Below are 15,461 nucleotides of genomic sequence, written 5' to 3' on the forward strand. Positions count from 1 at the left end.
TATTTCTTCAGTTTGGAAGAACATACACATAAAATTATCTAGGGACTACACACCTAAGTCCGGCTGCTCTGTTTATTTAGGCTGTACATTGTGGGGTTTTTGTTGTTGTTTGTTCTGTTTTTGTTTGTTGTTTTGGTATGTCTTTAGTTTTTTTCTGTTCACACCCTAACATCTGGTCTCAGGAAATATGAAATGAGGTAAACTTGGCTAGGAGTTTCAGCTGTTTAATGTTTGTTGCAGCTATCGGTATCCGAGGCTTTGTACTATTTTAGTGTCCATTTAAAAAAATCTCCCCTCTTGGATTTGGGGTGAAATGCAATTACATGGACTCTCAATTTTGAATACTGAAGAGAGTCACTGAGTGTCAGCTGATAAACAGACATTCCAGTTTATGTTAGTCTTAAGATTACATTATTTTGAGTATCCAAAACCACAGAGATATGATGGTACAGGTGGTAAAGTATTTTTAAAAAATACTTTATAAGCTATGGCATAGAAATCATGGAGGAGAAATATCCAGAATGGTGTAAAAGAATTGACACAGTGCAATATTTTCAGGACACTCTTGCTATAATTTATATTGGAATATATTTTTGATGCTTTGTTGCATCTATGTAGATGTTTCCTATTCAACAAACTAATAAATTTTAAATATAAGGCAAAAAGAAAAATTGATTGAAATTTAAAGAAAATATTAAAAATGATTTTCACAAGTAAAGAAAACATCTGGTTAAGAAGTCCAATCAAAAGCATAATCAAATAAACAAAAAAACCTGAAATGTTTTTCAACTCCAGGCTGGTGATTGCTTCAAATGGTGCAACTGAGAGAAAATGTCATCAGACAATACATTTTAATATACTCAAAAACAAGCAAATGTGTTTAATCAATGGATTTTATAAACAGACAAAAAAACTGATTGGTAGACTCTTTTGGAAAACAAATGCTTGTTTGAGGGCTAAAGTTACCCTAGCAGCCAAAAATAAAATAAAATATCCAAATTATTAGCATTAATTTAATACAATTATAACTTCCATAGTCACTTATTTTTGAAGAAACACAGAAACTCCATTACGACTGGTTAGGGTGTTTTATTTTTTTTTGAACTCACGACCTTGCACTTGCCAGGCAGGCACTGTGCCGCTGAGCTAAATCCCCAGCCCCCGGTTAGGGTGTTTTAAATTGCTCTTATAGTTTGCATATTTTTACTACTTCCAGTTTTTAGTTTGGTGTTTTAAAAATATCACTTATTTATGTTTTCATGGGAAATAAACAGTAAAGTTATTATATGATAGAAAATTAAAGCATGATTTTAAAATCACAAAACATTAGAATTATTGGTACTTTTAAAACTGTTCGTCTATGGCTAAAATGAAATCAATGAACAAAATCTCTTGTGTAATTTTGGCAAGGCTTTCAGTGATGACAAGTTAAAAAAAACAGTATGCAAAAATACATACACACTCTCACTAGCAGACAAATTAATTTTTGTAGAAAACTCTAGATATGCAGGCTTCAGTACCAAAGGACAAAAATCTCTCTACTCTGAGACAATTGTCATTTAGTGCTCTTCTGTTCCCCTATGACAATAAAACGTCCAAAGTATTTCGGTCTTTTACTGCACAGGAAAATTTACTGTTGTGCAGGCATTCATTTAAAAGAGCAAATTAGCCCCTGTGAAAAAATGGGACTTAGAGGTTTTATGTGTACAAGCAAGACAGAACCTTTAAAAAAATTCCAAGAAAAAAATTTAAATTTCGCCAAATTTTGATGAAAATGAATACACTAAGAGCATGTACTGTATTTATCCAGTGCTTAACCTATCCTGAGGAGTGTCATAGTGTCCCTCAGACTTTGTTCAAACTGACACAGCATAGCACAGAGATGTTATTTCTGATCTGCACCCTGCATCTGATAGTGGAAGAAAAGATAGAGATACAAGGTGACATTTGTTGGTATTATTTCAGGCCTTGTTGGATGAGAAGAATAAAGTTCTTGAAGCAAAGAAACCTCTACGCTTCCTTCAGAGAAAGCCCATACCTGAGCCTCGGCTGCCGACCCCAAGCTTGACAATGACTTCCAATGTAAGTTTGAAACTTTTATTGGAAGAGCTAAATTCAGTATTGTGGTCAGTTCACTCTTACAATAGTTGGGGTTGAAAACAAGTCCGGTTTAACAGTGTTCATTTCTCAAGCTCTGATTCAAAATTGATTTTCTCTTTATTCTTATGCACTAAACATCACACACACACACACACACACACACACACACACACACACGCACACAAAGTGAAATGAAGTGAAATCTATACCCAGTCTTTTGAAGAGTGAAAACACAAAGAATGAACAATCTTCGCTTGGAAAGGAGGCATCAGAAGGTAACGTCACGTATGCCAAACAGGAAAAGAAGGTCGAACAATGAGCAATCACATTCTGTCTTTTCACACAGGGAGCGGTTGATGACTGTGGGAGTCAAAGTGAACGAAATGCCACAGGTGTCTCCAAGACAGGCTGGCATCTGGGCAAAGAATGGCTCAGGGGTCACCCTGACCAAGGCCACTTGTCACCTAACTCAGTTTGGGCAAGGCGTCAGGCTTGGTTAGGATTTCAGCTGGACTCGGGCTGAACAAACCCACAAGGAACTGCCGGGGATGCCACAGTGCAAAGTTACTGCTCCACAGAGAGAGCTAGAACGGCTGGTGATGGCTGTCCGTCTGACTGCAAGCAGAGACCTCCTCTAGAGGACAGTCCTCCCAAGAAGTAGCCCGCCCCTGCTCCAGACGTTGGGTCTTTGCTAGGCCATCGTGGGATGTCAAAGAGAGATCTTCCTAATGCCTGTTACCTCCCCCAATGAGCGGCCTCTGGGAAGGGACCCAGGTGCTCCCACTACCCGGCCAGGCTGTGCTCCTTTCCCGGATGCCATGCAGGGCTCTGGTTGCACGCTATCTTTCACAGATATTGAGGCCATCACTGGGCTGCTGCTTCCTTTACACCGAGAGGAGCCTTCATTTGATTTCCAGAGCATACTCTCTGCTGTGACAGTTATTTACAGTGGCTTTTATTGATGGTTAGTCTTGCCCAGGTTACTCTGATTTTACCAATTTAGGTTAAACTCCCAAGAGAATGTCTCACTCTAATAACGGACGGGCTATATTCTTTGTTCACTCCTGACCAAACGTGAAAATACCTGCGCGGAAAGGATATTATAAGCAATACTTGTTTCTTCAGGAAAGACTTTGCTGGAAAAAGATTTTGCAGCAGAAAGATTTTGTTGGCATCACTTGCAGGGATCGAATGGCAGTCCTAAGATTTGTTTTTATACATTAGTATCACCTGGTAATGACGTATTATTTATGATGAAAAGTAGTCAGAAATTTTAAAGAGTAGTAAGTACCATTTAAAATACCGCATGTTCAACGAGGGCAGAGACGGTGCTTTATTTCTCTTTAAATTCATCAAGGGTGTCTGGCACTGTCGCTTTTGCTTGGAATAAGTCCTGAGAAAATATTTGACACGTAGACAGCTGCTGTTCTCAAGCTGCTTGTCTCTCCCTCTGTTCTTTCAGGAAGAAGAAGACATAGAAATGGCTGTGATCTACCTTCAGAGGTTACTGCGTGGCAGAGTCGTCCAGAACATGGTACGTAGGGCCAACCACCGGCCCTATGTCTTTTGTTTGAGAATGATGTTTTTGGAATGCACACATTCTTGATTTGTTGGGGCGAAGTCCCTCCTGCACCTTGCTGTCCTATGCAGCTCTATATGCGAATCACCTGCCCTCGCCCTGCTAGGCCCACCATTGCCTAGGCAGGTGTTGCAGGGTCAAGGAAGGCAAAAGGAAGGATGTGTGCCGCTCGGCACATTTCTGACTAATGTGGTGTAAAACTTACTTCTTCCCTGAAACTACTGCACGGATTTTTTCACCTGAACTTTTACCATGAAAGCGTTACAAACCAAGTGGATGCTCTAATTTTCCAAGACACGGGATAGTTACTTGAGTTTGTATACAGCTAGCAATATCTGCATTATAAAATGAAATAGTTAATAAGTATGGCTGAAAACCCCTATTACATCCCCATGTCATATATTTTTGTTCTACATATATTTTCTCATTTTAATTATTTTTTATGAGAAATCTCATGTTATCGGCAAATAACCTGAGTCTGAGAAAGGTTTAGTAATTGACAGCAAATTTGACGCTGACCTTCCTGACTGTAAAGCCTGAGCCAGGCATTGCTTCATCTTCTCCCACACTGCTGTGACTCCTAGGTGCCTCCGTTGTGATCAGTCCAGGGAGCCAGGGAAGAGGCAGCTTGCACTCAATTTGTGTTCTTTAATTTCTTTTCCTGTCTCCCAGGAAAAGTACCCAGTGACGTGCAGATAGCAGACTGTGCGTTCCAAACCAGCGGCATATTTATTGAAAACAGAACCATGACTGTGATAAAAGCCATTCCCTAGGATTCTTAGGGAAGGACCCCGAGAAACTGAGGAGAGCATTCTAGTTTCTTAATATGCCCTTACAGTTGTCGCCTTTTCTGTAAGAGTCTTTTTCAGAATCTGAGCATAGAGCTCTCTGAGAACAGAACCCTGCGCTGAGCTGAGGTGCAGGAGAGGGCCGAATTCCAGCGCTGTGGAGCGGGCCTGCCTCGGGAGTCCCCCAGCAGGACAGACCTCCTGCTCGCTGCTCGCTCATGTCGCACAGATGGCAGCGCGCGACTCCTAGCGTTTGGCACAAAGGTCGGGAACGCGCAAATCTGTCTTTGATTTATTTGCTACAGATGTTTGAGGGGAAAGAAAAGCGATTGGAGTTGATCCAGGAGCTGCGCACCAGCCATGCGCTACAAGAAGACGAGAAGCTGCTGAAAAAAGCCGAGAAGCAAGTGACCCTGGCCTTGCAGCGGCAGAGGAACTTACACGAGCACAAGGTTCCCCCTCTTCCTTTGCTTCCATTCTCCTTCTTGTTTTTGTTTCAATGACGCAAGCGACATTATAAAACAATGAATGAAAGGATTAAAACCCCCCTACAATCCCAATACTCTATCAGCATTCTTAATGGTGCTGCAGTCCATAATTTGAAGTGGGGTGGGGGTGGCATTTATTGAACTGAATTTGAATATAGCATCTTTTTCTTTCTTTGCAAAACAAAAACAAAAGCAAAAACCTTGAAAACAAAACAAATCCATTTTTTCAACTTTGAGACTTTTTTCCCTTTCAGTTTTTCTTTTTTTAAAAGTTCATAACTTCCAAAACAGTTCATAACTTCTTTTGTTTATTTTAAAAATTAATTTTATTGGTTCACTTTGGATATACATAATGATCACATTCATCACAGGGAATGTGCACGTAACATATCTTGATATATTACATAATATATCTTGATTCTTCTTTTTTCACCTATTCAATTTTTCTTAACTCTATTGTATTCTAATTATTAAGGACTTTTAGCAGAATGAATAAGTAATAAAACAATATGATGAAGGGAGACATGAGGTTTATTTTAGAACATCAGTCCTGCTGAATTTTGTAGTCATATATAGCCCGTTCTCACTGAACTGCCTATAAATAATATATGTTGCTACCTCAAGGTGTTTGATAATATTCGTCCTGACCTCCTGGCCTCTCTTGCTACCTGAAGCAGCTGAGAATTGCAGCTGTAAACCAGCTACTATAAATAATTTTGCTGTTCTCTTCCAAGGTTTGTCTAAGTGTACACACTTTTTAATATTGTTCACTATAGTATAAATACTTTTAGTCTTATTTACTTTATCATCTGTAAGTCATTCTGAAAAACAATTAATTTACAGAGTTTAGTGCTAAAAATAGTAACATCTACAGTACCCACCTTTAATCACACATATAACTTTGTGCTACATGGGAGTTGAGCACAAATGGCAGAAATCTTGGAAATGATGACGACTTTAATTTTACTTGTTGGCATCCCCGTAGATGGTCACTGAGCTTGGGGGAGCAGGTGTAGGATGGTGCCAATACGCAGTGCCCAGTTACGTGATGCATTACAGGATGTGACTGCAGGAGAATGACCTTTCTAAATGTGTTTACTTAATTTCAAATTAGATTGTGCTACACGAGTGTCCCCAAAGTCCCTGTTGAGGAAGGAGGCTGGAAATGAACATGTGACCATCTTAGCACCTGAAGTGTTGTTTGTTTGTTTGATTTCTTTGAGACAGAGTCCTTCTGTGTAGCATAGGTTGGCTTTGAACTTGAGGCAATCCTCCTGCTTCAGCCTCCAAGTCTGGGAGCATAGTTATGAGCTACCACACCCAGCATCTAGGACCTAAAGGGTTATGACTGTCCCCCAAGTGAGGGAGCTTATGATCTCTGCAGACAGGGACAGAATCCATTTGTGATCTCTGGACCAAATGTCCATTATGAGTGCAGTAGTAAAATGCTCTAGTTTCACCCTTTCTTTCCATCGTTCCCTAGGATATAAGTACAGTTAAACTTGGAGGTTAGGAAGTATGTGGGCTAGGGAGTGGGTGAGGATGAGGTTGAGGATGTTGGGGCTGGCGACTACACCTGGCTGGTAATTTCACCCACTAGCCAAATTGCCCTTGAGACCTGTGGGAATTCCATCCCTCCATGTACAAACCAGAAAGGGGAATGAGCGCAGGGGAGATGGCCAGTGTTAAAGCAGCAGAGGGCTGGAACGAGAGCTTTTTCCCTTAAACCTTGGGTAGGCGAGGCACAGGATGAAGGGCGCAGGACAAATCATCTTACGTATTTGCTTCACCACACAGAGATCCGTAGAGAGATGCAAGGGCTTGCTCTTGGCTGGGAGCTCCACGGGCTCCTTATTTTACTCAACGATGACATAGAATTTAGGCTTTTTCCTGTACTCTTTCAAAGATAGTTGTTAATGACTTTAAAATTATTTTTAAAAAAGTTGTCTACTTTTGTGTTATTCAGGATCTTGAAATTCCTCAACCTTGTGTGAGAAGAGCAACCAATAAAAAATTAAAAGATATTATGAGTGAATTTCTAGGAGATTCTATTGTATTCAGCCTCAATATTATCTTTAATAAGAACCCTAAGATTTCCTTTCATACCTGGGAAGATACTCTTGACCTTCTGGATAAAATTGAAAGAAAACAATACATTTGTGTGACTGCTAACAGAAATGTTTTGCTACATGTTCATAATTTGGGGATTGTGATCCTCAGTGACTTACTGAGGAATCTAATAGTTCGTATCTAAGTTTTTAATCAGTTTTCCTAGTAAGAACTTGGGATAGGGCCAAGTGAGAGATAACATTCCCAATAAAAACTAGATGCGTCCTGGCAGTGAATTGATTCTCAGGAGTTTAGCTGTCCTAAAAATCACCATTTGCAGTGGAATTTGTATCCTTCAAGTTGCGTTATTGTTCCTTTTAAGGTGTCACAGATTGAAAACCACTTGGCTGGCCTGGAAGGAAGGGTGCTGGCAGACATGCTTGACTTCCTGTCCAAAGAACTTGTGCGACTACAGGAGGAGAGGCGGATCCACGCCTTTGCCATGCTGGCCGAGCGCCAGCGCCGGATACGGGAAGCCGAGGAGAGTGGCAGGCGCCAGGTGGAGCACTGGCGGCTGCAGGAGGAGGACCAGATATTTAAGGAGGCAAGTAGGGCAGCTGGTGTGCAGATGCTCCTGGAAGGAGATGTCAAACCAAAGGATTCTCCTGATATAAAATAGCATTGGGTCTTGCTTTTCATTTATTCGATAAAATATGCACTGGATTCCTACTATATGAATGAAATATGCAGGCTTTAAATGAAGGTCAGTGGCCAGGCATGGTGGCACATGCCTGTAATCCCAGTGCTTGGGAGGCTGAGGCAGGAGGATCGTTGTGAGTTTGAGGCCAGCCTGGGCTACAAAGTGAGCTCAAGGCCAGCTTGAACTGCATAGCGAGACCCTGTCTCATAAAGACCAAAAAAATGAACAAACAAACAAATAAATAAATAAATAAAGGTTAGCTGATGTTTGTGTGTTTTTCTGGCTTTGTTTATAGTAGATGTTCTTAGTAAGTAGGGACATTTTTGCTTTTTTGCAGGTGATTAAAGTTCACCGAAGTACTGTAACCTCCTATCTGGAAGACATAATATTGAATACTGAAGAGAATACTGCTGAAGAACAAGCCCGAGCAGAAATAGAAAAGATGGCAGAGGAAATCAATGACATCGCTTATGAGATGGAAAGCCGGTACATACCCAGAGAAGCAACCGTAGAATGGACAGCCCACCTGCTGTTCCTCACATACAATTTTTCAGTAGTGTAAGAGTTCACCACTTAAGAGAAACAGACTCACGCTTTGGTGGCTGTTGTTTTATTAGCACAACTCTTTAGAAGCTAACATACCTATACCCCTGTATAGTAGGAGCATGGGCAATTAAAACCTCAGCTGTGCTCTGCAATCTGGATTACTTTCATACTGTGTGCTTTCAGTATTCCAAGGCTTGAACGCATACAGATACATGCGTCCAACACTATTTGGACTTGATCCCCAAGTTCTTAGCTTCTATGCCTGAGCTGTATTTCTAAAATTCCCTCTCTAGTAGGCTAGTGAATGAAGGGTAGGGTCAAATCTAAATTTTCCATGGAATTTAAACTAGCTCGCCAGGAATGTGATATTGCAGATCACTCAGTCAAGGAAAACGTGACAGCAAGACTTGGGCAGTGGGGGTCTGGGGACTTAGCTCAGCAGCACAGTGTCTGCCTGGCAAGTGCAAGGTTGTGAGCTCAATTCCTGGTACTGGAAAAAAAACAAACAAACCAAAAAAAAAAAAAAAGACTTAGGCAGTGGAGTTTTTTTAAACAAGCAAGAAAGATCTAAGTATAAATCAGCAACTCAAGGGGAGAAAAGGAAATCATTTAATTTTTAAAATTTTTTTAGACGAACTCATCTTCAGTCGGAGGAGATTGTTGCCGAGTTGGTTTATAGTTTTCTGATCCCAGAGGTGCAAAAGGACTTCATCAAAGAGAAAGGTGAGCCCCACGGAGATGCATCGCTTTGGGATTTTTAAAGTGAGGTATATTATTTGCAGTATCCCAGAAATTTAAAACTAAGCAGAGGGATGGGGAAATTTGTGATGACTAAGGACTGAGTTTTCTTGTTTCAGAACTTGTCACATTTCCTTTTTTGCTGTCTGATTATAGAATAGAATCTCCTCTAATAGAGAGGGGACGAGCTTCTACAAAGCTTGACAGATTACCAGAACTTGTTCCCGGAAGAGGTTTATTCTGTGATTCAAACTGTAGGAGCCTTTTGCAGTCAGGACATGTGAATTGTGGGTGCTGAAAAGTGGGAATACCTGAAGGATCTGCATGTATTCTGCTGCCCCACCAGAGTCATAAATAACATGTTCCTGCGGGGACTGCATCGAAGTATAAATGCCCCAAGTTATCATTTGTCAAAAGTGAAAGTGGCATGGTTTTAAGAATGATGTGTTTAGACAACAGAGAAGGAGAGAAAAATATGTCATTAAAAAGGAAGGTTCTTTCAGAGCGCTGAGACTGTTGGCAGCAGGTATGATCCCAGAGAGAAGTGTACAATTAGGACGAGATCAATGTTTATGCAAGATAGCAGCTTGGAAATTTTCGGGTTTGTGCAGGGAACTTCTGGACAGGTTTAAGGAGAAGAGTGCGATATTTGATTACTTACACAGGGACAAAGGGATGAGAGAGTTCTAAAACACTAGAATGAATAACTGCCTTTTATTTTTGGACACAGGGTCTTGCTTAGTAGTTTGGGGTGGCCTCAAACTCATTATGTAACTCAGGCTAGCCTCAAATGCCTGGTGATCCTCCTGCCTCAGTCTCCTGAGGGCTGGGATCACAGATGTGTGCCACCACACCCAGCAGGTTGTGTGATTTTAAAACCAATTCCTCCTAGCAAGAAGCAGTTAATTTGCTTCCAGCTTTTTTATTACTTAATATTACTAAAATCAATACATTTTGCACATATCCTGTCCATGCTTCTGAGAGTAAATTCATAGCAGTACAGTTGATGGCAAATGGGAAATCAACATTTTATATTTCATTTTATATTTCAGTTTACCTAATGTGCCACAAAAGTATTGGTCCAATTCCTACTCCCATGAGCAGTGTATAAAAGTGCCTGTACCATCAAAGTTTCATTTTCAAGCCAAGTAATACAGGTTTCTGTATCCCCTTACATTATAAAAGGGACCTTATTTAATTCTAGATCCTTAAGAAAATATGCAGCTTGGGGCTGGGGATTTAGCTCAGCGGCAAAAGCGCCTGCCTGGCAGCGTAAGGTCATGAGTTCAGTTCCCGGTACCGGAGAAAAACCAAAAAAAAAAAGAAAATATGCAGCTCTTTTCTACTTCTCCCAGATCCCAAGTTAGGCCTGCCTTCCTTGAAACCATTCTGCTTGGGGGTCTTCAAGGAGATGAAAAAATAACAGGCTTAGTATTCACTGTATCCTCTTGGATTTGAGGGGAAAGATCTGGAGAGAGACCTTCAACAGCAGGAACCCAGAAGGAATTGTCTGTGGGCAAGTTGGGCAAATCCATGGGCTCTTTCCTCTATATTTATGCCAAATCACAGCTCTATGGATAGAGAATACACACTAGGAACTTTTGTTCTTCTTGTCACATGAAAACTACCTATAGTAGATATCCTCATTCTCCAAAATCAACATAATTTATACATAGACCACTTTGAGATAGCTCACTTTTTAGAAAGTTGGTGGATCGGAAAGACCTTAAAGAGAGGTGTAAAATAACAGTAGCGGCCAAATTTTAAATACCAGAATGTTCCAGGCAGTACACTAAGCATTTCAAAAGGTACATTATCTTGATTGCTTCCTACAGCTGTAGGCTTAGTCTCATTTTTTGGTTAAGAAAATTAGTGATAGAAACACATATCTCACAGAGTTGAGTCACGATCTATGTGGCTCCAGCACCCGCCCCTACTTTTTCATACCACTGCACAGTACAGTAAGGGGCTGTGCGAATTCCCCTATGTAAAGCAGTTGATTCTCAAGTAGCAAAAAGTCCCTATTACTTTGATTGTCATTTACCAGCTGTATGACGTTAGGTAGTCTAACTGCTTTATATCTGTTTCTTCTTCTGAAAGTGAGGTTATTAATATTTTGTTTTAGGCTTGTGGGGGAATTAAATGAATAATTCAGCTTAAATCGGTGCCTGGCATATAGCAAGGACAAATGATAACTGGTCATGTCATCATCACATCATCACCATTGTCATCGTCATCGTCATCATAGTCGATGTCAACGCCCTCCCTTCCCAAGGGCTTAGTTGTTTAAAATTGTCTGAACTAAGACTCAGGAACAAATATTCTTAGAGTTTGGAGCTAGGACCACCTCTTAAAGCCATTAACTCAGACACTTATCATCAACCAATAGCACCCTCTAATGTTAGGAGCTAAGCAAGGTTCAAACACAAGTCTGAGACAAGAGTCCCATTAAGGGTAATCAGTCATTTGTAACCGCTTATGTGTAGTTAGAAATCAAAGTAATGCACATCAAGTGCTTTGATGCTTCATGGATGTGTACAAATGCATGCAGGTAGATGGCAAATGTGGATTGGCCCAATCAAGGCAGACCCCTTGGAGGGACTGGGACATGAGCTGGGTTTTGCAAAAAGGCAAGATTTAGGCGGTCCAGAGGAGCGCTGAGGGGTGCGTTGGAGGCAAGCCTGGAAGGGAGGAAATAACCAGAAAGAGACAGACAGTGAATAGACGGAGTAGCCAGAAGTAAGGTGTGGTTTGTGTTTACCTTTGGAAGATGTTCTTCTAAAACAGAGAGCCCATAAGTTTTACTTAATCCAGTCAGTACACAGTTAGAAAATACACGGTTTGCCAATTATCATTCTTGTCACTGCTCTCTCAAAAACATTTGGGAATGGTTTCATCCAGACTTTCACAGTAAGGATTCTTCTGTCACTCTGGCACAGTGAGGAATGCGCAGCGGAAGCACATTCTCGCAGCCCATCAGATCCTCCACGGGCACACCGAAGCCATGCTCCAGCAGAGCTTTGCTGAGCCACAGGAAGGTGAGCGCTCAGATCCTGACGAGGCGATTGAAGAGGGAACTCAGAATGAGAACGACAGCTAAGGTGAGTCTGTTTTCCAAAGGGAAGGAAGCAGAGAGAGGAGGAGAAATGGCATCGTTCAGCTTTGTGCATAATGTGAACGGATTGTCCCTTGTTGAAGAAAACGAAGCACTTCCATGTCACTTGGCCCATGCCGCCTAGGCTGGGGCACCTACTGTTGCAATGATTAGAGTTAGACTTGATGCTATACCAATTGGACTCTTGAGATCTAGAAATCAGAACTCTAGACGCTTTCTATGAGTTCTTCGGGATATAGCTGTACTCCATCACAGACAAAGCTGCAGAATGTGTGAGCTTTATTTTTTAAAACTTATTCTGATGAAGAAGAACAAGGAATGCTCTGATGCACCAGGCTTGTCATCAGCACAACACAAGGAACACAGCCTGCCCCAGTTCAAGCCAGCATCTTCTGCAGGGGCTGGCGGTAGGCGCAAACTGAATGTTCATGGTCACGTAACTAGCATAGCCCACACTTAGCATGGATTTACTCAGCAAGACATAAGACATGAAATGGCTTCCAGCAGGGCAGCATCAGATACTTCTCTTCCAAAGACGCGCTTGCCATATTGTACAGGACACATGGTTACTTTCTTTGGCCCCCAATTTACAGAGCTCAAGTACTATACAAGGAAAAGAGATTGATATTGGATATGTACAGGAGCTGCCCTGGTTTACAAATCTCACATCCCATAGGCCAGAATCTCTTTTAAACTTCCTATTAGCCATTGATAAGTTGTTTTTAATTCCTCCCCTTTTAGATGCAGTTTACTACTCAGGTGTCATTTTTACACTAGTTAAAGTTTCTTAATAACATAATTAACACATACCACCTTACCTATCAGGTTACCTGGAGTACACAGCTAGAATCAACTGAAAGTAAAATTCTTATGAGGAGGGGGAAGGCTGGCAGCACATTTTCTGCTCCTTTGTCCTATGTGTGCCCTCATGTTGGGGAAAGGCATTGAGGCTCAGCAACAAAAAAATGTAATGGAACATTTGAGATAAATAATTTTAGGAAAATGTATTGGACATTTATCAAATATCCCACCCAGCAACTACAGAATGCATATTCTTGTAAAGCACATACACAGCACTTACAAAAACTGACTCTGTACTGGGTAATAAAGCAAGTCTCAACCACTTTTCAAATACTGTAGTTGAAATGATACAAAGTGTGTTCTCTGATTAAAAAAAATTTAGGCATCCATGATGAGCTCATTCTAATGTTTGGAAATTAAAAAGTATATTTGCAAATAACCTATTCATCAAAAAATATCAGTACAGAGACTAGAAAATATTTTGAAAACGTCCAAAATGTCACACATCAAATTTATGGAATACTGCCAAAGTAGCTGATGTGGAAAGTTGTACTCTTAAAGGTATTTCTTAGAAAAGTTGAAAACAAGATTAAACAATCCTTTTCAAGAAATTTGAAAAGGATCAAATCAGACCCCAAGACAACAAAAATAATAGAAATTAATAAAACAAAATGGGCATGAATCTTACTAGTGTGTAGATATGTTGCAGAAAAACTAATATCAAACCAAATGGAAAACTCTTTGCCCCAAGGAGTTAGAAGGAAACTTTTATTACACTATTATGCTGGTGGGAATCAGTTCCAAATCACCAGTCTGCAAATCAGCTTAGAGTTCAGTTTAAATGCAGTTTGCAAGCAGGAAGTACAAGGCTGATAGCAGGTTATTATATGATTGCTTACATGCATTGGGTCATATGTTGTCAAGCAAATAGGTTTACTTAAAAGGAATTCTTTATCATAATGCAGGACCATTATGGGAAGGAGGAGAGAGGGTGTGAGTGGAATAAGTAGAGTTAAATGGGTCCTTGACTGGGCCAGTCTGTCAGAGACATGAAGTCCTTGAAGCAAGTTGGAAAAAATATATATTTTTCTAACTAAGGAAAAACACAAGCTGGACACAATCAAATTGGCCCAGCGCATTACCAAAAAGAAGCAGCTGGATGCAGACAGTCAAGGCTGACTGAATTTACCAGGCTAGCTACATGACGAGCAGCAGGAACATAGTCATAGGCCATCAACTGATTTCTAACTTTTGCTATAAAATATCTATAAGTTTGCTATTTTATAACATTCTACTATGGTAGAATGTGGTACGTAGCTTCAAGTCATCTCTCACTGCAACAATTAGGGAGAATAATGGATATATTTATAAAGGGCATTTTTAAAAATTTTAAAGATAAAAGAACCAAAACATGTTAACAAACACGGAGACATAAATAGAACAACATAAAAATAAAAGCAATACAGAATTTCAGACAAGGTGATAGGAAAATAACAACAGTTGTTGGATTACATATTGGTACCTTCAAATTGGTTACTCAGATAAACAAATATAGGCATGTAAGATGGATCAAACAGTTAAACATTAACTGTTCCTTTCAATAACATAATAGAAATTAATAGCACAATTGTCCTAGCTATCTTGTGTATATATATACTCATATTTTTTCCTTTCTTTCTTTCTCTTTTCCCTCATCCCAGTTGTTCTTTCCTTTTGAGCAGTTTCTTTCCCTTTCACAATATCTATTGTATCTTTTAGATTTTATTTACTCTTTCAGGTTCTTATACTAGGGAGACAATACAATGTTTACACATATCAATCTGATTTATTTCACTTATGAGTATGGTCTCTAGATGCATCCATTTACCTACAAAAGCCTCAAGTTTATCTTTCTTTATGGCTAAGTAACATTCCATTATATAAAAATACCACATCTTTTTTATGCATTCCTCAGCTGATGGGCATTTGGGTTGTTTCCACAATTTAGCTATTACAAATTGCACAGTTATAAACATGGATGTACATATATTGCTGTGGTATGACGTTTGTAGTTCTTCTGAAAAAATACCCAAAAGGGAAATAGCTGGGTTGAATTGGACCTCTAATCCTAGTTTACTGAGGAATATCCAGATGATCTCCAAGTGGTTGTACCAGTCTATACTCCCACCAACAGTGGAGAAGGGTCCCTTTTTCCCCACAACCCCTCCAGTACTTATTACTGGTTGATTTCTTGATGATAGCCATTCTCTGTGGGGTGAGATGAAAGCTCAGTGTTGTTTTAATTTGCATTTCTTGAATGACTAATGATGTTGAACATTTTTTCATGTGTTTATTTGCCATTTGTATTTCTTTATCAGAGAAGTATGTATTTAGATACCCAATTTTGTATTGGGTCTTTGAATTTGGGGGACTTGATTTTTTAAAATTATATGTTCTAGATAAAAGTACTTTGTCCAAGGGACAGTTGGCTAAATTTTTTTCCCAATTTGTGGGTTTTCTTTTTACTCTGTTGGTGATTTCTTTAGATGTGCAAAAACTTTTCAATAAGATGAGATCC

The 15,461-nt window shown here is 40.0% G+C and overlaps 1 protein-coding gene across 3 annotated transcripts in view; it reads left to right on the plus strand.

Moving 5' to 3' along the window:
- Maats1 (MYCBP-associated, testis expressed 1) overlaps positions 1–15,461 on the plus strand; it is a 61,271-nt gene that overhangs the window by 29,906 nt on the left and 15,904 nt on the right. For all 3 annotated transcript variants that reach the window (XM_013515177.1, XM_005386456.1, XM_005386455.1), the window contains exons 11-17: positions 1,966–2,082; positions 3,563–3,634; positions 4,773–4,919; positions 7,387–7,608; positions 8,042–8,190; positions 8,882–8,973; positions 11,928–12,089. In XM_013515177.1, the coding sequence (XP_013370631.1) occupies positions 1,966–2,082; positions 3,563–3,634; positions 4,773–4,919; positions 7,387–7,608; positions 8,042–8,190; positions 8,882–8,973; positions 11,928–12,088 (960 nt within the window). In that variant the 3' untranslated portion in view covers position 12,089. The remainder of the gene's footprint in view (positions 1–1,965; positions 2,083–3,562; positions 3,635–4,772; positions 4,920–7,386; positions 7,609–8,041; positions 8,191–8,881; positions 8,974–11,927; positions 12,090–15,461) is intronic.

The sequence above is a fragment of the Chinchilla lanigera genome, unplaced genomic scaffold (assembly GCF_000276665.1).
Source record: "Chinchilla lanigera isolate Chin_1 unplaced genomic scaffold, ChiLan1.0 scaffold00026, whole genome shotgun sequence".
Taxonomy (NCBI): domain Eukaryota; kingdom Metazoa; phylum Chordata; class Mammalia; order Rodentia; family Chinchillidae; genus Chinchilla; species Chinchilla lanigera.